The following is a 27,065-nucleotide window of genomic DNA, read 5'->3' as shown; positions in this document are numbered from 1 at the left end:
GCTTGTTTAACTCTGCTCTAGTGAGGGGTTTAAAAAAGAGAGGTAAGATCTTGTGGAGATGTGTAAGAGCAGCTGTATGCTGGACAGTGTGGGAGGAAAGAAATCAACAAACTTTCTAGCAAAAAGAAAAGAACAAAGAAGCCATCATTGATTTAATCTACATTAGGGTGGTTCATTGGGTAAAGTCTAAGAAGCTTTTTGAAGGCTTCTCAGCAGGAGATATCATTAGAAATTGGAAAGAAGTTGCCTGGTCTGCTTGTTTGATTAATGCCCCTGTTCCAACTTGGTCTCTTCCAACTATGGGCTTCACTAAATTGAATTTTGATGGCAGCAGCGAAGGGAACCCTGGCCCTTCAGGTATAAGAGTGTTTAGGGATGAAGAAGGTCGAATTATGGCCATGTTTTTAGGGCCTATTGGTTGGGGGGATTCTCTGAGAGCTGAAATTTCAGCAGTATTAGAAGGAATAAAAAGAGCCAAACAGCTGAATATTTGGAAGCTGCTGGTGGAGGGTGATTCTAAACTGGCTATTATCTGGCTGCAGAAGGAAGAGGCTAGTTTATGGAAGTTCTTGAATGAAAAAAAGAAAATTTACCAGCTCACTCATGACCTGCAAATTCAGTTTCAGTGGTCCAAGAGGAGTGCCAATTCTTTTGCAGTTTATCTAGCTAAACAAGGGGTGGGAAGAACTAGTTTCTTAGGGTGGGGTAAGAGATTTTACCCCCCCCCCCCCCCCGCCCCCTTCTTGTTGTATCTTTTCTGTCTCCTTTTATTAATAAAAGTTTCTGTTATTGATAAAAAAAAGAGATGTCTTCCTCATCTGAAACAACTTTAAAGAAAGAGTTCACAGAGAATACCCCTGATTTCTCAAAACTTCACACCCTTTTATCTTCTCCTATTCCTGGTATGTTTGAGTCATACAGCAGCTGGAGTCATCTGATTAGGGAAGAACCTCCCAATCATTTAAGTTTCTCCTGAACTGGGGGTTCCAAGTGCATTGCCCATTGTCTTTCCAAACAGTCAGCAATTGTTGTATTTTTGTTTGTGGAAATTGCAAACAGATCCAGAAATTCATTCATTAAGGGGCCTCCTTTACACCAGTCATCCTTCCAAAATTGGACCCTTTACCATTTCCCACTTTGTATTTAATGCCCTTCAGAAACTGGGGCTGTATTTTTTGAATTGTCTTCCAGTTTGAGCAACTGTATGGAGAAGCTATTTCCTCTGTTTCCCAACCCCCGCTACTCGTCCCAGGAATCAAAATGCCTTCTCCACAAACTTTCTGTCTGTTCATTTAACCTCCATAGCCATTTACCAAGCAGAGCTTTGTTTACCTCTCTTACTGATCTAATCCCTAGGCCCCTATTTGCCTTGGAACAGCAAATTTTCTTCCAATTCACCAAGTGGCATTTTGATTCCTCCCTCTAACCCCTCCACAACAAATCCCTCATCTTTTTTTCTAAAGCTGCAGCCCATTTAGCTGGAATAGGGAATAAAGATAGGTAAAAGACAGGGAGGGAAGCCAACACACTTTTAATTAAGGTTACGTTGCCACCATTTGATAGATATTTTGTCTTCCAAGAGGCTAGTTTCCTGTCTACCTCCAAAATTGGTTCCAATATAGTTTTGGATTTACAACTTTCTCCCAAAGGCATGCCCAAGTATCTAGCGAGAAGCTTGCCAACCTTGCATCCCCAATCATCTGCCCATTCTTCCATATTTAACACCTTCCCCACAACCATTAATTCACTTTTCAAGATGTTGACATGTAATCCTGACACCACCTCTTACCATCTTAAAATGGCATTCACATTCCAGAGCTGTTCTCAAGAAGCATCACAGAAAAATAAAGTGTCTTCTGCAAATTGAAGGAGAGCTGTGTCCACCTCCCCACTGCCTACTTTAAAACCTTCCAACAGACCTCTCAACCGGGCTCTTTCTACCATTCTGAACAAGGCTTCTGTCACACAGATGAACAAGAGGGGAGAGAGAGAGGGTCCCCTTGTCTCAGACCCCTAGAACTTCTAAACATTCCATAAGCACTGCCGTTTATCATAACTGAGAAAGATGGAGAAGATATGCACACTTTTATCCACTTTCTCCGTTTTTTTCCGAAATTAAACCTTTTCAGCATATAGTCTAGAAAGTTCCACTTCACGTGATCATATGCCTTCTCCATATCCACCTTGCACAGCAGACCCGCTCTTTCACTTTTCCTCCTTGAATCTATTAACTCATTTGCAATAAGAATCCTATCCACTAGCAACTGGTCCCCTATAAATGCCCCATGAGATTATGCAATCAGATTTGACATCACCTTAACCATTTTATTAGCTTACACTTTAGTCAATACCTTGTAGATGCTACTAATTAGGCTAATTGGTCTAAAATCAGTCAACCTCACTACCCCCTTCTTTTTTGGAACTAAGGTGATGAATGTGTGCTTTAGGCTTCTTTCTAGAGTATCCCTTTCATGAAATTCTTTTGAAACATTCATCACATCTATCTTCACAATTTCCCCACATTTCTTGTAAAACAACATTGTGAACCCATCTGGACCCGTTGTTTCATCACTCTCAAACCCTTTTATCACTTCCTACACTACTTCGTCCATAAACAGCTTTTCCAGATCAGTAGATTGCTCGGTTGAAAGGGATTCCAACTGTAGACCTTCTAACAGAGGTCTATGCTTCCAATTTTCTTTGTACAGATTTTGTAGAACTTCACTGTGTGGGCTTTAATCTGTCTTTCCTCCTCTATATCTACTCCTTGCACTTCCAGTTTTTTATTGTGTTCTCTCTCCTTCTTGCACTAGCCATTTTATGGAAGAACTTTGTGTTGCTAACCCCCTTTTGCAGCCATAAACATCTTGACCTCTGCCTCCACTTAATTTCCTCTTTATATGCTAGTTTGTCATACTCCCTTTTTGCCATGTCCATTCTTACTCTTTTCTCTCTGCAAATATTTCTACTTTCCTCTTTCCTATCAATTTTCTTGGAATATCTCTCTGCTCCACTCTTTAATATTCTGTTTTAACCCCTTTAATTTTTTGCTGAAAATGTGGCTTGTTGTGCCTTCAAAATAACAACCAGCCCACCACTCAGCTACCAAATCCAGGAATCCTGGTTCCTCAAACCACGAATGCTCAAATCTGAATGGTGAGTGTCCTCTTATTACCACCACAGTCCAACATTACTGGTGCATGATCTGAAACAGGTCTTGGAAGTGCCTCCAAGGTCAGATTTGGGAAGAAATCCTCCGACTCTGTTGACCCCAACAAAGGTAAGTCTATCAGCTCCCATCTCCTTGAATTCTGCAAAACCCCTCATTCCCCTCCGCCCCTTCTTCTCATAAGAAAACCTGATTGTATTAAAATCCCTACCTATAACCCAAGGATGACTCCATTTTCCCCTTGTCTCGTCCAATTCTTCCCAAAACAAATGTCTCATACCCTCCTCATTTGAACCATAAACCACAGTCAAGACCCATTCCCAATCTCTATCCTGTGACTGGAGAAGCAAAGAGATCGAGAACTGCCCTACAATTTTATCCTTCACTAATGCCATCTTAGTGTCCCACACCGCCAAGATCCCCCCGCCAAGATCCTTGAGCTGGTAAGGTCACCCAATCACAAATTTGTTCCCCCCATATGCTTCTCACCACTGCTTGATTCATTTTTTCCATATTCGTTTTCTACAGACACAAAGCATTTGGATTTCCATTTCTTTAAAATAGCATTTGCAACCACCTTCCTACGGCCTGAATTCAACCCCCTTGTATTCCACGATACTAACTTGAGCGACTCCATCTGTACACCAAAACCTATAACTTCTATTTACAGTTAACCCTCTCAACAACCTTCCACCTTTTTCACCGCTCCTTTCCCGATTTCTGACCTCTACTTGCACTTCCAACCCTCTCTCTCTAGATCCCAAGGCAATCTAAAGAGTTTCTTCGTTCTTCTCCCTCTAAAACTTTTCTTTCAATTTCTTCCAGGTACTTCTTTTGTCACTCTTTGAGTCCCTTCATTGACACCCCTAGAAAATTTCCTATGCCTAGGAGCTTTGAAAAAACCCAACTTGAGACTTCCACTCCCTCTTCTAACGTTGGTTGATGTACACTTTGCTCGTTGTTTATCCATTTTTCCCTCCCCTCCGCCATGACCATTGCAAGTGGTTGTACCTCTTGTTTCACCTTTTGTCAGTAACTTCTTTTCTCGTGCCCCTTGTTTTGCCTTGCACTCTATCTTCTTCTTTTCTATTTCCCATCCGGTCTTCCCTCATTTCCTTTTTTCGAGAGCCACCTTTACTAGACCCCAGTCTAACCAGTCCGGACCGTTGACTGGTTCCCCCACAGCTGGCCCACTTCCTAGTCCCCCATGCTACCTCCTCACTAGAGTTTGCAGGTGGGCTCGGTCACCCATCATCTCTTCCCTTTCTCATGTCAGAAGATTCGTGTGGGGCCAACTCTGTGCCCGTTGGGGTTTTTCCACTACTATTCAAAAATTCGGGTGGGGACATGAATGACCTAGATCACCTTCTTCCCTCGTGCCTTCTTGATCTGCTCCTCCCTCTTCAATGGCCCAGATCACCCCATCAGTCTTCTAGCTGTGGAGACTCTGTAACTTGATGTATTTTATTAGTATAGTCCCTGTTGTATATTACTTATACATCTTATTCTTCTTTTCTCTTTCAGCTCTATATGGGCATTCTTGTAATTGTGTACATCTTTTAATATATAAGAGACTCTTTGAGGTGGGGGTTGATCATTCTTGACACCTCTAAGATTATTCTTGTTCTTTTCTCTATTAAGCCAAGCATGTTGACATTGTATCGAAGCAGGTTGCTCTCTGATCTATTTTCTCTCTCTCTTGAACCTCACTAGAAGCCAAGAGTGTTCAGTTTGAGGCCAAACTTCAGATCTGGTGTCGCCTAGACCTGATCTATTCTCCCTACAAACAACATCTGGTTTGGTGAAGTTTTCGAAGGAGTTCTGATCTTCGTCTTGGGGCAGCAACACAGTACAGTTTCCTTTTTTGGACTGCAACGGCTTTGGACTTCAGATCTGGTGTTGCCTAGACCTGATCTATTCTATCTACAAACATCTGATTTGGTGACGTTTTCGAAGGAGTTCTGATATTCTTCTTGGGGTGGAAACACTGTACAGTTCCTTTTTGGATTGCAACATCTTTGGACTTCAGGCCTTCTACATCAGCTTGCGAGTCGGGATTTTCTCTCTAGATTGAAGGGTTCTCTCAAGCTCTTCTTAACTCAACACTCAGTTTCTGGTTTGGAGATTTCTAAGGACTATTTCGATCAACACAAGATACCTCATTGTTCTTAGAAAAGACGCTTGATGTGTTGGTAAATCACAGTTTTCTCTTAATCGGCTGAATCGATCAACCTATAACCCTAAATCTGGTGTCGTCCTAGGGTTTTCTTGCTTCCTATTTGTTTGATTTAAACTTCTGATTCATATTTGAAAGACTTTAGACTCGACAGTCTTAAAACTTGCCTTTAATTTTTCTTGGACTATCAACTTGAGTTCTTGATTGCTGAATTTGGTTTTCTTTGATATCCTTGTGCCTGGACTGTTGTTTTCTTGCTGAAATGGTTATTGTGCTTCTCCTTTAAATATTTGGATCATTGACTTTGGAGCTACCAACCACATAATAGGAGCCTACCCTAACCGACCAAGTAACCTTATTGAAACCATCACAAACATATTGTTACTGCCAATGGTGAAAAGTTAAGCATCATTGGTAGTAGTGATCTGTCTCTTAAGCTTTCACCCACTGCATCTTTCCCTCTTACCAAGACCCTTCTTGTTCCAAATCTCACTACAAATTTGATTTATGTTGGCTAATTAGTTGATGCAGGTAACATTCTCATCTTTTCTCAGGATGGATGTTTGATTCGGGACCGGAACATTGGGAAGGTGAAAGGGAAGGGGTGCAAGTTGGGCCGTTTGTTTGCATTGGAGTTCGAGAAGTCTCAAACAGCAACATTATCGGCTTATTTCAGTTCCTTCACTTCTAGTTCCTTTCTGAGTCATAGAAATAATGGTTGGGACTTATGGCATAAACGTTTGGGTCATATACATGCTGAAAAATTGAAATTTTTGTTTGATTCAGGTCTTATTAACAATAGAGTTCCTTCCTTACACAACTTTGATATATCTTGTGTTTCCTGTTGCCTAAGTAAGGTCGTACTTTACCATTTCCTCACATATCTGAACATGCCACCTCTCCCTTCAAGCTTATATATAGTGATATTTGGATTGCATCTGTCATTTCTCAACTTGGATACAAATATTTTGTGTCATTCATTAATGATTGTACCGGGTACACATGGATGTACTTTCTCTGCCACAAGTCTTAGGTGTTCCCAACATTTAAGTTGTTTCATGCTATGGTATGGCCTTGGTTTCAATCACAAATGCGTATTCTCTGTTTGGATTCAGGGGGAGAATACACTGATGGAGATTTTTTATCCTATGTGAAGAATCATGGAATACAAGTATAACGAAACGAAATTGTCCAGATACTCCTCAGCAGAATGGTGTGGCCAAGTGCAATAATGGACATATCCTTAGTGTTGTGAGGACATTATTGTAGGAGTCCCATACTCCACCTTCTTTTTGGGTAGAGGCAGCCAATACAGCTGTGCTTTTTATCAACTATATTCCTTCCTCTGTTCTTGGTAATACGTTTCCCTTTTAGAAGTTGTTTGGTCGTTCTCCAGATTTATCTATGCTTCATATTTTTGGATGTGTGCTTTGTTCGTCTTCCCTCTCGTGAACGTTCTAATTTGTCTGCACAATTTGTCATGTGTGCCTTTGTGGGTTACAATTTGATCACAAAGGATTTCTTTGTTATGATCCCTTTATTCGTTACATTCGTATATCACGTAATGTTGTTTTCCTTGAGCACATTTCCTTTTTTGCTAGAATTGCTAGACTGTTTGCACCGTATGTTTTTGTTTTTCCAAACTTTGATTCACAGGATGCTCCACCTCTTTCTGCTGAGAAGGACCTTCTCGTCTTCTCTCGCAAGCGGTTACGTGCTCCAGCCCCTATGCCTGTGACTCTCCTTCCTCCCAGTTCAGATCATCATCTTACCACTGCTCCTGTAAGTAATACCACTATTTTAGACACTCTTCCTTTTGTTCCTCTTCGTCGTTCTACTCGTATATCTAGACCTCCTAATTGCTATGGTTTTCGTTTAAACCATAGCTCTTTGTCTGTTGTCCTGTCCTCTACAGATATTCCTCGCTCCTACTAGGAAGCTAATAGTAGCCCTCATTGAAAGGAATCCATGGATGTAGAGGTTCATGCTTTACATGAGAATGACACTTGGAACCTTGTGCCTGTTCCTCCAGATGCATCCATTGTTGGGAGTCGTTGGGTTTACAACATTAAGCCAAAATTTGATGGATCTCTTGATTGATACAAGGCACGTTTAGTTGCCCAGGGATATAATCAAGAGTATGGTATGGACTGTGAAGAAACCATCTTTGGATACCATCAATGCTTTTAATGGTACTATGCCACAATTTGTTTGAGTATCTGGGGAATCTCCACAACCATTTCCCAAGTGTTGTCTTGGTACTATGTTTTTAATGGTACTATGCTTTTAATGGATACCATCAATGCTTTTAACTTACCAGCCTCTAGTTTATCAAGTGTTCTCTTGGCATCACCTGAATCCCACAAGAAATCCCTCATTGTTTTCTTTGGTCTTCTAGCAATAAGTGCAAGTATTCTAAAACATGGTGTATTATATAGGTAAATTTGCTAGGGTTCATTTTATTAACATGATTCCTTCCCCCAAAGTGATGTAATTCTTATTCTAGGCTTCTAATCTATTGGAGATTTTTTTTTTATTTATCAATAACTGAACTTTTATTAAAAAATAAAAACAGATTCAAGAAAGCAAGGGGAGAGGTAATCTCTTGGAGACCTTTTCAACATCAGGATTCCAAAACCTGGCTAGTTTGGCATTACCACCTAAGGGAAGTGCTAAATATTTGATTGGCCATTCAAATACCAAACATCCCAATGCCTTCGCATTATGTCCTTACCCTATCATCCTCCATATTGATTCATACTATACAATTTTTACCGAAATTTGCCTTCAGGTTTGGCAATCTGAGTCCTTCTGGAAAGGAGGGGTGATGAGGGATGAAGGAGGAGTAATATTGAGCTTGTTTTCAGCGCTGCTTGGGGTAGGGGACTCAACAAAAGCTGAATTGAAGGCAGTGGTTTTCAGAGTACAAAAAGCTGTAGAGATAGGGGTAAGGAAGTTGATAATTGAAGGAGACTCAAAAGTAATCATAAGCTGGCTGAAATAAAATGAAAAGATTCCATGGTGCTTCTGAAATAGAATCAAAAGGTTTAGGAGACTCTCAAGGGATGTGCAGTTGGTATTTCAATGGACCTGGGCTAACAGTCTAGCAAATCACTTAGCAAAGCAATGGGTAAACAGAAAGAAGTGTTTTTGGGCTCATTTGTAAAGTTAATAAAAGATATTTTTTTTTCTGTTTTTATTTTTAAGTTTGACTTGGGGGGTGGGGGTAGCTGAGCGTACCTAAAAGTTGTAATTTTTCCTCTCCTAATTAATCATTTTTTATTTCTATCGCCGATAAAAAATAAGTATTACAGGGTATATTGGGCATCAATTAGGCATGGTGCTTATAGGCATTTAGACATTTCTCCTCTCCAGCCATCCTAATTCTTTGTTATATTTGATGCTGTGCTACTAGGCAGTCCCGAACTCAAGTGTTTTTGGCCATTTTTTCTTCATTTCCCTCTAGTCTATTGATGGGAAGTTTGCATTTTCCCATTTGTATGTATTATATGATTGTAAAGTGTTATGCTCAGTTTTTTTGAGAAAATTAATATTTCTTCATTTATGTGCAATGTTTCTTGCAGTGCTAATAGAGGGACACATCGCCCTATCATGAATCTTCATGAGAGAAGCTTGAGCGTTCTAGCTTGCCGATATGTAGATGAGGTTATAATCGGTGCACCTTGGGAGGTGTCAAAAGACATGGTGAGTTTTTCTGCCTCATAAAATTTTTAGAGTGTATGTGCTTAATCATTCTTTTATTTGTCGAAAAAGATATTGATATTACTTCCTTACTTTCAATTCTTTTTGGATAAACAAAATATGAACATTTGTTTACCATACAAAAGTCCACTTATGTATCTTCATGACACATGCAAAATTGAGCTATGCTAATGTGGTAGCTATAATTCTAGGAATTGATAAAATATAGGAAAAGAATAATTGCACATTTAAAGCTGAAAAACATAGCAAAGAATAATGTATTATCAAATAAGAGAAAATTAAGACACTTAAATGGGAACCTTTCTTTGTCTCCATTTTAGTCTTTTAGCCATCTTCTCTTCTTTATGTATGTCATTTACTTGCCATCTTGACTTCCTTTTTTTTGTTATATGTTTTGATTAGATTGAGAACCCTCTTTTGTAGTTATGTCTTTTTTTCTCTCTTTTGAATTACAAGGACTTAGAAAGTGAATCATTTCAAATAGTATATGAATTATCCAATCATTGAATCCCCATTTTGTTCTTTTAGGAAAAGATTTTAAAAATTGATGATTTTAACAAAATATCACAGTTTTGAAGAGCCAGCCTTGTCTTGGAGATAAGAGCTGAAAACTTCAAGGGGCAACCAATGCAAGTGGAGCAATCGGGAGATTTTCAGACTGTATAGGATGTCTGAACCAGGGGTGACTATCCTAAGCTGTTATGAAAGAATGCCGATCTGTTTTGGATCCTAAGGCTCAGGAGGCTACTTCTTGACAGGGAACTTGAAGTGTATAGCACTTTGGTGAAAGTTGGAAAGTGTGAAGGTCTCAACCCAATCAAGGGATGAGTTATGGTGGAAGGAATGCTCTAATGGAAAGTTCTCTGTTAAATCTTGTTACTCAGCACTTTGCCAGGAGTTAATGGATCTTTAAGCAAATTGAAGGGGTGTGGGGTAACCCAATTCCTCCCAGGGTGGAAGCTTTCTCTTGGCTGGTTGGACTGTGTCTTGACAGTGGATATCTTGAAGAGCAGAGGATTCAGTATGACCAGCATGTATTACCTGTGTAAAGAAGAAGAGGAGTCAGTCTGCCATCTCTTCATTTCATGTGGGTGTTTTTGGAAACTCTTTTTTTTGAAGAATAAGCTAAAAAAGTTTATTAAAATAAAAAGAGAATACAGAAGGGAGGTGATAAGATATCACCTGAGAGAAGAGAAGACTAATTGAAACACAGCTTTAATGATAACAACAACAAACTGCAAAAAAAACCCTATCGAAAAGAAACAATAAAAAAACGCTTTTGGAAACTTTGTTTTTTTTTTAAGAATAAGCTAAAAAATTTCATTAAAATAAAAAGAGAATACAAACAAAGGTGATAAGATACCCGAGAGAAGAGAAGACTAACTAAAACACCAGTAGGGGTGTCAATGGTATCCGAAAATCCGATTTCGAATTCGAGATTCGATGTAATTGAATCGAATTTGGATGATTCAAATAGTAAAAATGGTCGAATTTGAATATTCATTTCCTACCAATTAATTAATCTAATCGAATTCGAATGTAAGTTGATTCGATTTGATAAATATTCAAATTTGATTATATTATAAATATAAATATAATATTATATAATATATTTTTATCATATCCCCTTGTAATGCTTTCTGACATTTAATTACATATCTCTTACAAAATACAAAAACACTTGATTATCATCTGAGTGACAAGACCACTCAGTTCTACTTTTCCATTTACCAATAGCGGTGAGTGGGTAATCCCTCACTACTGTTCATCTCATCTTCCCTATCTCTGCTACTCCATGTCATTTGCCCTAGTTCTCCCCCATTCCCCTCTGTCTCTCTATGGTATGAAGGTGTTCACATGAGAGATGCGGACTTTAGTAGCTAGAGGCGTTGTTGCAGAAAAATCAGCTAAATGTTTGGGGTTTTCAAGTTCCCTATTGCATCTTCCCAATGTTCTTCTCCTTGTTTCTCTTTTGATGAACGACCCCTCTTTCTATCTCTCTTGCTCTCCCTTCATTCTCCCTCTGTTCTTTCTCTCTCTTGCTTTCACTATGTTCTCTTTATGCATGTTACTGGTAGTAAAGGGATTTGTTATTGTGACTAGAGACGTAGTTGCTTGCTTTAGATTTTCTAGGTGTTTTACTTTCTTTTTTTTTTTCATTTATTGTTCTTCGCTTTGCTTCAGTTTTTTTAGGTGTTTTGTTTTCTTTCTTTTTTCGTTTGTTGTTCTTCATTTGGTAACTTTTCACATCCGTCGAATATTTAATCGAACTCGAATCATCACTTTTGTAGAGAGACTGGGCCGAATGGGCCCTAGCCTATTAGTGTCTTTCTTATTAGTTCTTTCATGTTATGTTTTCTTATTATTTGCCTTTAGTTCTTTTTATGTTTATCTAAGTTTAGTGCTGATGTGGACGCCTACTTAAGGGCCTCCTTGTAATTTATGTAACTTAAAGTTTGTTTTATAAAAGATAAGAGTAGGGGAAAGAAGAGATATTTGAATTCCTCCTTTTTTTCTCCTTTCTTCTCCAATCTTCCTCCTTCTTACTGTCTCCTCTGATTTCTTTTACTTTATTTTGAAATATTCTATTGATTTTATTAGTTTTGAATCACATCTTGGTATCAGAGCAGGTCTCTCTTCCCTTTCCTTTTTTTTTCCCATACATCTTTTTTCTAATCGAAAGGTGTATGGAGAGATAAATTGCTGATTATTCAGAGATCTTGTTTGCTTAGTTGGTAGAGGGTTTGGAGAGTCGGAATCTGGTCAAAGATTGCCAAGAAAGTGGGACTGCAATTTTTTTCCTAAAACCCTAGCCGATTAGAGAATTTCCAGTTACGGGTTGAAGAGGCTGTTTGGGTGCGGCGCTCAAGGCTTGGAGGGTTCCTTTTTATCTCCAAAAGTGGGCAGTTGCAGTTGGAAGTCGTTTGATAGCTTTGGTTTGAGCGACTACCTCTTCTCTCTTTCTCCCTGGAGGCCGGGTACAGTGAAACCCTAGTTTTGGGGCTTTTGAGTGCTTGATTGACCTTAGTTAGGTCTATAAAGGTTAAAAACATTGTTTTTTGATTTTTGTTTGATTGATGGAACAATCTAGAAGTGAGGTGAAGCAAATCCTAGTGTTGGGGTTGGTCCCGTAGATTACTTTTTTACAGGAGTGACTACAATTAAACTTGATGGAACAAATTACCTTGCATGGGCACAATCCATTAAGATCCATGTCAGTGGTAGAGGTAAACTAGGGTTTCTAACGGGTAGTAAGGCGATGCCGGATGAGTCGGACCCTACATATGAGAAATGGATGCAGGATAACTACACAGTTATTGGGTGATTGGTAAATTCTATGCAGCCCCATGTAAGTCAACACTATCTGTGGATGACTTCAGCCAAGGAGATTTGGGATAGTGTGACAGAGACATATTCTCAGAAATTAAATGTTGCAAGGGCCTACAAATTAAAGAGTGATGTGAAGAATTTAAGACAGGGGGAGAAGAGTGTGGCTGTCTATTATTCGATGTTGAAGTCACTATGGGAGGAATTGGATGTTATGGAAACATTTGCATGGGAAAGCACCAAAGATGCTGAAATTTTCAGGAAATTTGTGGAAAGAAACAGGGTGTTTGAGTTCCTTATAGGACTCAATCCTGAATTTGATATTACAAGGTAGAATATCTTGGCCAATGTTGATGTGTCACTTGCACAGGCATACTCTATGGTGAGTAGTGAAGAGTGCAGGCAACACGTACAGTTACGGACCCCACCTCCTCCAGAACATTTTGCACATGCTGGAATAAAACTAAAGGGGCTGAATGAGAAAGAGGAAGTGATATGTGAATACTGCAAGAAGCCGAAACATACTAAGGATTCTTGTTAGAAGCTTCATCCAGATCTTCTTCCTGAGAGGTTTCGGAACAACATCTCTAAGAAGGGTGGTCAGTTTGGAAAATCCAAGAATGCAAATGTTGCCACAATGTTTGAATGTGAAGAAAAATCTGTTGTGGAACAATTGGCAACAGTGAAGGCAGAATTTGAGAGATATGGGAAATTGATAAATCACTTGGGGTCTATTGTTGCATCTTCCTCCTCAGGCACCCCCTCTACATCCGCTTTTGCCCATTCAGGTATTCGTGCGTTTGCAAATCATGCTATAGTCTCAGGTAATCGTAGAATTCCTTGGATTATAAATTATGGTGCATCAGATCATATGACTAGCCTACCCAACCTCTTTTGCTCATACCAGCTCCTCTCGGGTAGAGAGAAGATTTCTCTTGCCAATGGGTCTCTTGCTCCCATATCTGGCAAGGGGAATATTAAAGCCTCTGATTCACTTGTTTTATCCTCTGTCCTTCATGTTCCCAAACTTAGCACTAACCTATTATCTGTTAGTAGTTTAAGCAAATCATTGAACTGCAGCATAACTTTCTTTCCTACTTATTGTGTTTTTCAGGACCTGAAGTCTCAGAGGACGATTGGGAGTGGCCATGAGGCGAATGGGATATACTTGCTGGATGTCTCTGATCAAAGTCCTGGATTACCTAGTCGAGTTGCTTTGGAGTTTGTTTTATCAGAGTCAGTTAATAGAGTCATGATATGTCATTTTAGATTTGGTCACTTGACTTTTTCAGCTTTGAGTCATTTGTTTCTAGAAATGTTTAAGGGAATATCCCTATTGAGTTTTCATTGTGAGTCATGTGAACTTGCTAAACATTGTAGACAATCTTTTTTAGTGAGTAATAAAAGATCTGTTTCTCCTTTCCATATTGTACACTCTGATGTGTGGGGGTCATATCATTTACCTGCTATGGGGGACTACAAATATTTCATTCTTTTCATTGATGATTTCTCTCATTATACATGGATTTACCTTCTGAAATCCCGGGATGATGTACCAAATATGGTACAAAAGTTTTATTAACTTATTCTTACTCAGTTTAACACTCGGATCAAAATATTCCGATCTGATAATGCAAAGGAATATTTTGAGAAGAGTCTCTCCTCCTACTTTGATACCTTTGGAGTTATTCATTAGAGTTTCTGTTCCTACACTCAACAAAATGGAGTGGCAGAAAGGAAAAACAGACATGTGGTTGAGGTTGCGATGAGCCTTCTTTTTGCTTCCCATTTTCCTGTTAAATTTTGGGGTGATGCTATTCTTACAGCTATATACTTGATAAACCAAATGCCTTCTTGGGTTTTGGGGTTTAAAACTCCCTTTAGCTTGCTTTTTCCAAATGAAAATCTGTTTTCTCTTCCTCTCCGGGCGTTTGGGTGCACTTGCTATGTCCATATTCACAGTCATCAAAGACATAAGTTTGAGCCTAAAGCACACAAGTGTGTCTTTTTGGGATATGCCTCCACACAGAAGGGATATTGTTGTTTTGATCCAGTTCGTGGCACTCGCTTTGTTTCTAGAGATGTCACATTTGCAGAGTCAGTCCCTTTCTTTGGTACTTCTCTTGAGGGGGAGCATTCAGACGAGTTGTTTGCATTGTCACCATCTATTCCTCTTCCAATTCCTATTGAATCTTCCATAGAGTCTACTCTAGTTGAGTCATCTATCCTTACTCCCCCTCCTACTCATCCCCCTTCTTTTCTTTCTCATCCTATTATCTAGAGGTGGTAACAGAGACAAAGACTCAAAGACATGCAAGTTGTTTCCACGCCTTAAGATGTGCCTCTTGCTCCTCCCATCACTATTGACATAATAGGTCAGTCGTCTTCTACCACTTCGGATACCTTCCCTGACCTTGATCTCTCTATTGCCCTTCGCAAAGGCAAACAGAAATGCACAAGTCATTGTATTTCCAAACACCTGTTCTACAACCTTTTTTCCCCTTCCTATTATTCCTCCCTTGCCTCTGTTTCCACACATGTAACTCCCCAGTCTGTCCCAAATGCCTTGTCCAAACCAAAGTGGAGAGATGCTATGATGACTGAACTAGATGCTTTGCATAAGAACAATACTTGGGAAATTGTGTATTTTTCTGAGGGAAAGGAACCGGTTGGCTGTAAGTGGGTGTTCACAATTAAGTATCATTCTGATGGTACTGTTGAGAGATACAAGTGTTAGACAGTGTATGCCCTTAGCTCCAATCAACATGATGTACATTACGACATTTATTGTAAATGAATAAAGTACATATTTGATTCATGTTATTATGGTGTGTTTCTGTGCAATACCCTCAAACTGAACACATATGAGGCTCGTGTTAGTTTAGAATCTTCACAGCCGTTGGATAGATCTGGGGAGATTTATCCTGCCAAGGCTGACATTGATGTACCACCAAGTTGGTTGGGGTGGCTTGTCTCAGCTGCTAGGGTGAGACTTACGGTACATGTAGTGTGGGTTTTCTTAAAACCCTGAACCGGACCAGAATTCCAGTATTGCCCTGGACCTTTGAGATAGATGGCAAAATTGGAATGTTACACCTGACCCCTAGACTCGATTATGATACTTCACTAGGTGTCGGATTGGGCTATCTTTGATATGCCAATCAGTGAGATCCTTAGAGGAGGTCAAAACCTGGGTATGTTGGGATAGTTCGAGAATTCATCTGAGTGGGTGATCATAGTGACAGGATCAGCCCCTTTGTTGGACAAAGTGAATGATCGGGGATGCACTCTCTCTGGTGGAAACCAAAACTGTCGGCAGTTGATTTCAACCGTTGAAATTTGTTTTTTGCAAAATATATTTATATGGAGATATACATATATATTATGGTTTCAAAATGTTTGCAAAAGGTTTTAATTTCCGGGATCCATGTGTGTAGAGAATGCAACATTGCACCTTGTAGCCGAGGGAGAGGTCCTCTCTTGTCGGGCAGTGTTTGATCATTATGGGCTGAGAGGTTAAGTGTAAGACCATTGAGGATTATACCTGATGGGCTATTCTTGCATCTGCCCACAGTCCTTGGGCCTTCATAAGATGGTTGGACCCAATGACTATTTAGTGTAAATGTTGGGCCCATTATGAGCCCATAGTGATGGACTCAGGGGTTCACTCTATTCAGTAGTGAATTCGGCCAGGCCTTGTAACAAAGGCTAGGTTGAACCTATGTGGCTGGTGTGTAGATCAATGATAGGGTCCCACGCCATACAAAGAGAGCCAAGCTAGCCAACATTAAAGTGGAAGTAAGCATGAAAGCTTAATGGGCCTAAAAGCCCATTTCGAACTGGGTTACTTAGATTAATTGAATAGGTGCGCTTCTAGGATTTGGATCAGCAGGTAAGATAAGGGATTATCCTTATCACTTAAAGAGTCCAGATCCAAATAAAGATTTGGATCAAAGGAACTCCTAATTTGATTAGGAAGGCTAATCTTTATATACAGATAAGATAAGGAATTATCCTTATCACTTAAAGAGTCCAGATCCAAATAAAGATTTGGATCAGGAAACTCCTAATGAGATTAAGAAGTTGTCTCTTTGCTATAAATAAGAGAGTTGGGCGAACCTTGAAGATACACTCACTTAATACAGAGAGAAGACAACTCAGTTAGACTGATCTTGCCTTCTGTTCTTGCCGCCCTACCCTGTGTGATCTCCAGTTCTTAGATTGGATCAAGATTTGATCTTGATATTGTCTCTTGCCAAAAGAAACAATTTATAAGTTGTGCTCACAGTTCTTGGTGAAGAACTACCTGCTGATCCTGCCTCATCCTAAGCTATGTCATCTTCAGTGGAGAGAGGATTTGGTACACTATTTGGGCGTGAACACCTACGTTGGGAGGAGCATTCTTGCGTGGATTCCGTATCAGGTATATCCCTCCCTTATTTTGGTTTTAGATTTGGTCCGGTTTGGTTCTAAGATCAAACCTTGAAAATGCAGTTTTCTAAATTGTGAATAGGATTCTTGGATGGGAGTAAAGAAATTTTTGAAATTTCGCTCAACCTTCCTGTAGGGTTCGGCCATCCATATGATGGATCTCCCATCTCTTTCAATAAGGCCCGTTTGGTTGCTGAAGAATATACTCAGATACATGGTATTGGCTACTTAGAAACTTTTGCCCCAGTAGCCAAGATAACTTCAGTTCAGGTTTTGCTATCTTTAGCTACTTCTTTTGACTGGCCTCTTCATCAGTTTGATGTAAAGAATGCCTTTTTGAACGGAGACCTAAATGAAGAAGTCTATATGTCTTTACCTCCAGGGGTGTATGGGAAGGAGATGCAAGGAAAGGTCTGTAAACTGAAGAAGTCTCTTTATGGCCTTAAGCAGTCTCTTAGAGACTGGTTTTACAGATTTCGGGCTGCTCTTGTTGCTTTTGGATACACACGAATTCAGTCGGATCATACTTTGTTTGTTAAGAGGAGAGATTCCTTAGTGACCCTCCTAATTGTCCATGTTGATGATACTGTGGTTACAGGAAGTGATACTCAGGAAGTTGTTCATCTCAAGAGTTTTGTTAACACTGAGTTTGAAATTAAAGACTTCGGAGAACTCATATATTTCTTGGGAATTGAAGTTGCCAAATCTAAGGATGGTATCTTCATTTCTCAACGGAAGTATGTTCTTGATCTCCTTGCAGAGACTGGGAAATTGGGGGCTCGACCTGCTTCTACTCCTATCGATTTAAATCATAAGTTGTCAACGACTGAAGGTGAATTGTTGCCTGATAAGGGGTGTTCCAGAGACTGGTTGGGAAGTTACTTTACCTTTGCATGACTCGGCCATTTATCTCCTATGCAGTTAGTGTAATCAACCGGTTTATGCATTCTCCCAGCAGCTGCTGAGAGAGTTCTATGCTATCTAATAGGGACTCCGGGGAAAGGTCATTGATGCTGACTGGGCCGGATGCATTGATGATAGGAGGTCTACTTCAGGTTACTATGCTATGGTAGCAGGGAACATTGTATCGTGGAGTAAGAAGCAGTTTGTAGTGGCAAGATCTTTAACTGAAGTGAAATACAAGGCCATGGCACATGGAGTTTATGAACTTCTATAGTTGAGATCACTTTTAGATGAATTGGGTATAGACTGTGAGAAGCCAATGATGTTATATTGTGACAACCAAGCTACTAACAACATTGCACAGAATCCTATTCAACATGACAGAACTAAATACATTGAGGTTGACAGGCATTTTATACGAGAGAGAGTTGCCTCAGGAGAAGTTTGTCTACCATTTGTTTCTTCTGAAGAACAGTTGGCTGATGTTTTGACAAAAGGTGTTCCTAAAGGAAAGCTGGTTCATTATATAAGCAAGCTGGGCATGATGGATATCTATCCTCAGCTTGAGGGGGATGCAGAGAGAGTGGACTGAATGGGCTCCTAAACCATTAGTGTCTTTCTTATTAGTTCTTTCATGTTATGTTTTCTTATTGGGCCTTTTCTTTATGGGCCTTTAGTTCTTTTTATGTTTTCCTAAGTTTAGTGCTGATGTGGACACCTACTTAAGGGCCTCCTTGTAATTTATGTAACTTAAGTATGTTTTATAAAAGATAAGAGTAAGAGAAAGAGGAGATATTCGAACTCCTCCTTTCTTCTCCAATCTTCTTCCTTCTTCTTTCTGTCTCCTTCTCTGATTTCTTTTACTTTATTCTGAAATATTATTCTACTGATTTTATTAGTTTTGAATCACATCTACTTTTACAATTGAATTCAAATTTGAATTTAGTCTGATTCAATTTGAATTCATTACATTTACAGGCCTACATGACAGCAACAACAAACTGCAAAAAAAACCTGTTGAAAAGAAACAAAAAGAAACTAACTCCTCTAGAACCATCTCCACAGACAACTTCACAAATGATCACCTGCAACATGAACTAAAATGAATCCAACCTGGTGGAAGTAGGACCCTGATCATCCCATTCAAAACACCTCTTCTTCCTCTCAAACACTTCAAAAGCTTTCCTGACGAATTCCTTACCACCCAGAAGAACAGGCCCTGGCTTTTGCCAATCCTTACGTATTTTTTAGCCGCTTCCTCAGTAGTACTTCCAGATTTCTTCACCTTCTCTTCAGGCTTTTATCAAGGTCTTTTGCACTTTTGCAGTAGAATCAACTTCACCCTCTATTGCTTCTTTATTCTGCGTAGTCCCCAATTGCATACCCGGATTAGGTGCAGCCAGAGAATCCTCGTCATCCATTGCTTCGTTTACGATGTAGTAGTCTTACTGCACCTCCTCTTATACACCCTCTTGTAGTTCTTTGTAGGGCCATCCCCTACCAATCCAAGTTTCAACCTAGAAAAAACTTTGGTAACATGAACTGTATGTGAATATTTTTACTCCGTTAGCTCCGTGAGTTTATTTTTGGGATTCATTGATTCAGCCACAGTTAACTCTTTCTTATCTATCTCCTACTCAAATCCACCCCTACCCTCCTGATCACTACCTCCTCAAATAACCGGTGATCAGCTTCAGTGCCCTCGGACTGAGTTTCCACTGCTTTAATCACCAACACCACGATCTCCACCTACTTTGGCAGCAACGACCTCCCTCAAATCCTTCTCCCTCTCCTCCAAACCATTCTCTTCTTTATGGATCTCACCGGAAACATTAAACAAAATATCTTTCATAATAGGAATAAAGTCCAAAGACGGCGTACTTCTGTTTTCTTTTAATGTCACGGATTCAAGTTCCTCCGCAGATTTGCCCCTATCTCGCACGCAACAGACATGAGCATCATCACCGTTGCCAAAGCTTTGGACATCATCACCATTGCTTCCCAGCTGGTTTCAATAGCAGTCTTTCTTGTTGTATATTTTTTTCAGAGGGTCCCTCCTGCTCCCTTTAATACATATATCCATCTTTAAAAAAACAAAGTTTTGGAGATATTCTAAAATTTTAAATATTAATCAGATGGTACATCAATGAGGTTTGAACTATTGCTGATATATTGCCAATGTATCAGAGATATTGTGCAAAAAAAAGATTCTTAGAGCATTTTGTATTGCCTTCTAGTGAAATTTCGGGGAAATTTTGCTACATACCACTGATATTGCATAGACTACATTCTGTCTTAATTCTGATAATGCTGATTCCTTATTATTAGTATCAATTGCTTTGAATTTTTATTATCAAGTATTGTTTTGAATCACAACAAAGGCGGCATTTCATTGTTTTATACGTGTATTGTTTTATCTCATTTGGGACGATAATGGCTGCAGATTACAACCTTTAACATCTCATTGGTTGTGCATGGAACAGTTGCAGAGAATAATGATTATCAAAAGGTAAATAAGATATGAGTTGCCTTCTTTGTTCTTTTTCCTTTTTCTATGCCTTTGATGTTGATATAAAATTTAACTACTAATGTGAAATACCAAGTTTCTTTTGATAAAGACTGGTTATCATTGATTGTATTGCAGGGAAAATGCAACCCATATGATGTTCCCATCAGCATGGGTATCTTTCGATTATTAGAAAGCCCTTTGGATATCACAACTACTACAATAATAAGAAGGATAGTATCAAATCATGAGGCATATCAGGTTTCCTCATCAGGCTTTTTCTATGTTTTCATTATTTTTCTATGTTTTCATTCTATGGTAATTAATTCTGAAATTTCTAATTTTTTTATAGAATTGGAGGGTTAGCGATATTTAGATTACTTTCAAATTCCACGGGGCGCCTTAACAACTATGCTTCTAACCTTTGCACCAGTGACAGAAGGCCTTAGAGATTTCCTTAAATTTAATCTCTATCTCATGCACTTGTTTAATTTAGGAGGAAACATAGTTTGCAGTCCTAAAGTCAGATCAAGGTTAACCAAAGTGACTCCCATGACTTTCATAAAGTCAGATTTCCAATTGGTCCATGCAGGTAAAGTTGTAGCACAGGGATCCCTCTTGAGAGAGGAAACAAATGGACTCATTTATTCAAGGGAGATCATCCAATGATCTGAAACTTCATGGAGATGATTTGAATCCATCCATGACAAGTAGAAAGTCGCAAAAGTCTTTAATATAGCCAAATACTGGTCATGTGGAAGATTCACATTCCACCATTCACTTAAACATAGAAATCACATTTATGACATTTTAATGGGCCTAAGAATGGTTCAGTTCAGTCTATGATGAACCAAACTTGCTAATGGGCTTGCAATCCCCTAACTTTCAATCAGTTTTGAGCCCAAGACAAGTGAGGAGATTTAATTAACATTGCAGCACCTTAAACCCATATATATTTCTGACTTTAGGCACAACAATTGTGACCCAGCTGCAAAAAAGGAGTAGATAGTGTATGGAGAGTGGTTTGATGAGATGTTTGGGGTTTCTAAAAGGAAGCTTCTAGTCTAGGGTTTTAATAGAACTCAATAAAAGTTAACAGAAGGGCGGAAGAAATTTTGTTAGAGGTTGGAGATAGACAAAATCAATAAAGTTGTTTGGCTTCTATTAAGTAGAACAACTCCAATCAATAGCAAACATGTAGAAGGGAAGAAAATTAGACAAGAAGAAAGGAATGCAGTAGCAGAAAAGAAATGCAAAAGAGATGACTAGATATGTTTTGGATGCAGTATTTACACTAGATTTCGAAGTATTTGATGCAATATCACATCAAAGTAGTGGAAGAGAGTTAAGGTTTAGGTTAAAAACAGAAAGACAAGCTCCTGGAGCATAAAAATCCAGTTTCATAGTCCATTCTGCTTCGAATAGAAAAAAGATTATATTCTGGGCCAACAACTGATTAACCCTACTTTGATGTCGATGTTCATAAGAAAGCATCAGTATCCGTGTAATAATGTTGTCCATCTTGACAAGAAAGAACCTATTTCAGCTGTATCTATTGTGGGGAGATGGGGAATACTGTTGTATTTGATTGCAATGTTTGGGCTTGCTCCTCCTAGTCCCCTATATGCATTCTATCTTTCTCTTCTTGTTGAAGTCTACTGCCACTTAATAATAAACTAGTAAATGTATACGTGCTATGCACGGGGCATTTTCAAATAACCATGATTATTTTAGTACCCTTATGAAAACCCATGGAACAATGATAAATAATCAAAGCTTGGTGTACATCATGGTTTGACCACTTGACCCATTTGGCTTAAAAGAAAAAATGATTTCTTTCTTGAGTGGATTTACATTTTATATTTCATTTCCATAATTAATTACTACTAAAATAATTCTTGTTTATCACACTTATCTTTGGCACATTTTCAGGTCAGTTTTAAATATATAAGTTTTGTATTGTTAAAATTATTAGATATATAGTTAAAATTATTAGACGAAAACACAATGCTCCTAGTGAGTAGGTAAAAAATGATGTTTTGGAAAGTAAGACACCCCTGTGCACATGTATACTTGAAATTTATGGGTGCACCCTTTTTGGAAAGATCGAAGCCTATATTTGCTTTGTACCTCATATACATATTTGCACTGTATTCTTTTGGTTTTGAGTGCAGAAACGTAATGAGAAGAAGGCAGAAAGTGAGAGGAGGTATTATGAAGATAAGACGTATGTGGCTGGTGACTGATTTTAAAATCCATGGATAGATTGTACTAATTTTTTGGGCCTACAAGTTCTTTCGTCATTTCTCGATGAAGGTGGCCGTAATGACATCATTGTGCGACCAAATTAAGAGGATATCTTCACCTGTATTGGGTTATACCTTTACAAGCTGACATGCGAGAATGTTTTAAGGAGGCAATATATTATTTCTATTCTCCCTTCACCCTTTCCGTCTCTAGCATGTGCTCCCGGCCATTTTCCATTAACTGTAGGGTTAATACACATTATCTTCACCTGTATTATTACATAATACACATTACAGCTTACAAGGATTCAGGACTGGGAACAGAGCAGGGTGCACGTGTGAACCGATGACCTTACCACGGAGAGGCTGCAGTTCCACTGGGTTTGATCCCGCGTCTCCATATTTTCTCCATTTTTTTGATATGTATCTTTAGGAAGATTTTGGGACGTTGGAACATTTTTTAGATTGGCATCGTAGAATTAATCTTATAAGCTTTAGTTTTATTGTCATGTGAATCAATGGGGCATCATGGTGGTTTTCTTTTGCTAAACAAATGGTTTGACTATGATACCATAAAGATATTATATAGGAAAAGCTTACATCCAATCAACTGGTATTATAAAAGAGGTGACCAATCGAGTAGTATTAGTCAAAGTTCACTGGGTGTTTTCCAGCCTTTTCTGGTGGTACCATGCCTTTCCGGTATCATAGATTTCTCCAAACAAAAAACACTATTATCACAGCAAAAACAATTCAATTTTTTGCTAATGTCTGTCCTGATTTAAAAAATTTTACACAGTGAATTCATTGGAACTTTTGAGAGCGAGACTAGTAACACTTTGGCTGGAACCTTGTACGTCTTAAGTATAAATCAATCTTCATTTAGGAAAATAATAAGTTGCAATTTGTCATTTACCAATTTTCATTAAATAAAACAAATTCAGTTTGTAACTTGTAATAGGGGGTACATGTGCAGAGATTTCATTTCAAAATTCAAATTAAAGGACTTTGTTATACCTTCGGAACTCGAAATGTGTTTGGGATTTTAGAAATTTAACTGAGATTCAATAAAATTATAATACGAAAAAAAGGGTTTAATTAAAATATGGTTACAATTAGCCAGTAATCACAAAATAAATTAACAAGTCACCATGAATTTAATTACTTAGTCCTCCCTTATGCTTTAACCCCTGTATATATATCCTTTTGCCATTCAAAGTTCAAATAAATGTGCAAAGGCAACACTTTAAAACTTTTTACTTAAAATCTTGTCATAACACCAGGTTTTTTAAAATCTCACTTTTGCCCACAAGTCCATAACAATTGGGAAGAAAATTTACTGAAATACCTCAAAAAGCTGATTCAAATCTATGGGGTCGGGTAAAGAAAAAGACCAAAGTTCAGGTTGACTTAAACCCGTGGTTTTCGAACCATTGTTGACCCGGATGGTTGGACCGTTTGGCCTGGGAACCGTCTAGGCAATCAGTTCTTTTTTACCCCAAATCCGGCCCCTGCCTAAAAACTGTTGAATCAGTCAATGACCTGTTGACCCGGATGGTCGAATCCTTGACTCATTCAGCGATTTTTGGTCTTTTTTTTTGTCAGAATGGGTCGTCCATTCGAACCAGATGGTTGAACCATTGACTCGGAAACTGATGGCCAGAACAGTTCTGTAACGGAATGAGTCATTTTCTAAAACCATGTTTAAACCTTCCCTATTTGCAGAAACACCATTTCAGCTCATAGCTACAGACAACAGTGAAACATTATGCTGCTACTTATATGCTATATAGTCTCTCTTTCTTCTGTTTTCTTTGTTTATTCTCATGGAATAGGGACTTTAGTAGGCTCTACTTATTGCAGCTTCAACCATTATCGAGTCTAACTTTAATTCTACTCCCACTTGGAATTTGCGGAAAAGAAAGAACTGCAGAAATGGGAAGCATTTGCAGATGATATCTTTTCGTTGTTTCAATTTGTTTTGCTTTCTCCATCTCTTCATCTACAGATCTCTGTGTTTTGTTGAAGCGTAAAACTATTATGATTGGACCAAAATCTCTGGTCCGGACGACTAAAACATTCATCTTCTTAGAACTTGCATTGCTTGGTTTCTGGTGACAGGAATGAGATTATTAAGAATAGTCAGATTATGATACTGGAAATGCCTGAAATCTTGAAAAATGATATCCAATCGACAAATATCACAAAAGTGGTAATTAATCAGCCGGTGGTCATCAAAATTCACAGTGGGTTTTGATTGGTCAAAGTTCTTGTGACATAATAGATATTGCTTTAAAAATTTCAGTTTTGAATCACATTTTGCCTTGACTATTGGCTATGCAATAAGATTAATTTTTTCTTCATTTTACCCCCAAATTCCTGGTGGAGGGGTGGCCAATGTTAGGGGTGCAAAATGGATTAGCCCATGATCACCCTGACTGGCTCTGAACAATGGCCCTCAGTTCCTTGGTTGTCCCTTCTTGCCTAGAGGTAGGGCTGCCAATGAGTTGGGTTTTGGTTCGACATAGGGTATACCAGTCTCAAATCGATAATAATTGGCAAGAAATCATAGACGGGGAACAGTTCAAATTTCCAATATTGGGATTGACTCAATTTGACCTGATCATACTGACATCGATAAGTTCTTTTTTAATAACAACTTAAAACTTCATTTTCAATATTATAAAATTAATAAAAATGACATTAAAAAAGTAAATTATTTCTATGTTAATAAATCAAGTGTTTAACCAATGTTTTTGAACCATCGTTAACCCTGGCGGTCAGACCATTTGGCCCAGGAATTGTCTAGGCAACCGGTTTTGTTTTACCCCAAATCATTGAATTAGTCAGTGACCTATTGACCCGGGTGTTAGCACCCAATTTTTGCTCGGTCCCTTCACCCTACATCTTTGTACCCCCCTCTTAGACTCCAAAAAACTTAGAAACACAACCAGATCAATTTGAGACTTCCCAAAACCCGAAATACCCTCATCTGACACAATCCACAAGACAAATAACAACATTGAGGTCAACATTAACGTTTGATCATACACCATCCCCAGACTTGGAAAACTATAACTTAGTTATACATCAATTTTCATGACTAAACTCCAAAGATCCACCATTCATCATTCAAATTCCAACTTCTCAAAATCAAATTCAACACACCCATCACCTCAGGACCACTAGGAAGTAATCAATTGATGAACCCCACCACAAATCTACGATGATCAACCACAAAAACATCAAGATCCCATTCTGAGGCTCTGAATGATTACTAAGATCAACCATATATTTCTCATATCAGAACCACTTGCTTGACTCCTCACCCTAATCCATTCCTACCTACCAAATTGTAGCTCCTGTTTGACCCCTCATCAAGCCTAGATCATATTCCAATAAATATCATTAATTAGAGCTTACCATTTATCATCCCAACTTCATATGACCAATCAAACTTTACCATTGTATTCGGAGACCCAAAAAACCCTAGCATGTCAAATTTCATGACCAAACACCTCCGTTTGACCATTGAAAAAGTAAGATTCAATTTCGAGCCATCTCGTTAATTGGAAAACCATAAGCTAGAACCATAATCTAAATTAAATCAATCAATCTATACCTCTGATGAAAGATCCATCACTTCCATTAGAATCACGACGATCAAAAGTGCCAACCCACCAAATTTCATCCCAAAAATCCCATGTTTGACCCTTCATCAAACAAAGATTCTATTTCAGCAAATCTTGTTAACCCAAACTTGTTAGCCATAGATCTCAATCATCTCGACCCTATTTGTCTGATCAGACCTCGCCACTGTGTTTAGATACTCAAAAAAAACCCCAACACGCCAAATTTCACATCCTAATTCACCCATTTGACCGTTAAACTAGAAAGATGTCATTTTGACGCACTAGATTAAATTGCCATGTCATCTGGCCCAACCTGAAGCCTTAAAAGGTTGATGGCTAATGTTAGACCCATTCTTGACCCATTAAAACATCTGGACCAATCAAACAGAGCCTAATATGCTTAAAAAGCTCAAAATGTCAAATAGACCCCCACTTAAAGATAAGAAAAGACAAACCACATTTAAAAGCTCTTCAAATTTACATTTTCTGCCACTAATAGCCCCAAATACGAGGCTGCACTGTCTGACACGCCCTAAGCTCCCATTGGACGTACAAAACCCGTGGAAACCACCCCCAAATTGAAGAATCTGTTTCACCAAACAGGAAGGCTTGATTGAGCATATATTTCTTTGAAGAATTTTTACCTATTTTTGTGAAAACCTCTATTGAATCCTAAGCACTGTAGCTGGGCGAATTTCAGACCCATCTCCCTCCATTTTCTCTATAAATAGAGGCCCCAATTCGAGCTTGAAGAAGGGGGAGAGACCAGGGAAGAAAAAAGGAAACCTGAGAGATGTCCCTAGAGAAAGAAAGAGGGAGAAGGAGGAAAGTTTTCCAACCTTTATAACCCACCTATTTTGCATGAAATGTTGAAATCCCTGAAGCCAAGCTCAAGCCTCACCCTTGTTTCCCAAACTTCACACCAGAAACGCTCAACCCAAGTTTCATTTGA

General features: G+C 38.7%; 1 protein-coding gene across 1 annotated transcript in view; it reads left to right on the top strand.

The window, feature by feature from the left end:
* Positions 1–22,996, top strand: part of PECT1 (phosphorylethanolamine cytidylyltransferase 1) — a 64,642-nt gene extending 41,646 nt beyond the window's left edge. Inside the window, exons 6-9 of the mRNA XM_010280597.2 lie at positions 8,930–9,050; positions 20,173–20,238; positions 20,374–20,496; positions 22,410–22,996. Of these exons, the coding sequence (XP_010278899.1) occupies positions 8,930–9,050; positions 20,173–20,238; positions 20,374–20,496; positions 22,410–22,481 (382 nt within the window). The 3' untranslated portion in view covers positions 22,482–22,996. The remainder of the gene's footprint in view (positions 1–8,929; positions 9,051–20,172; positions 20,239–20,373; positions 20,497–22,409) is intronic.
* Positions 22,997–27,065: the final 4,069 nt, after the last annotated feature.

This window comes from Nelumbo nucifera, chromosome 5, assembly GCF_055504915.1.
Source record: "Nelumbo nucifera cultivar China Antique chromosome 5, China Antique-T2T, whole genome shotgun sequence".
Taxonomy (NCBI): domain Eukaryota; kingdom Viridiplantae; phylum Streptophyta; class Magnoliopsida; order Proteales; family Nelumbonaceae; genus Nelumbo; species Nelumbo nucifera.
The sequence above is the reverse complement of the archived record's forward strand: the minus strand, read 5'-3'. Positions and strand labels throughout refer to the sequence as shown.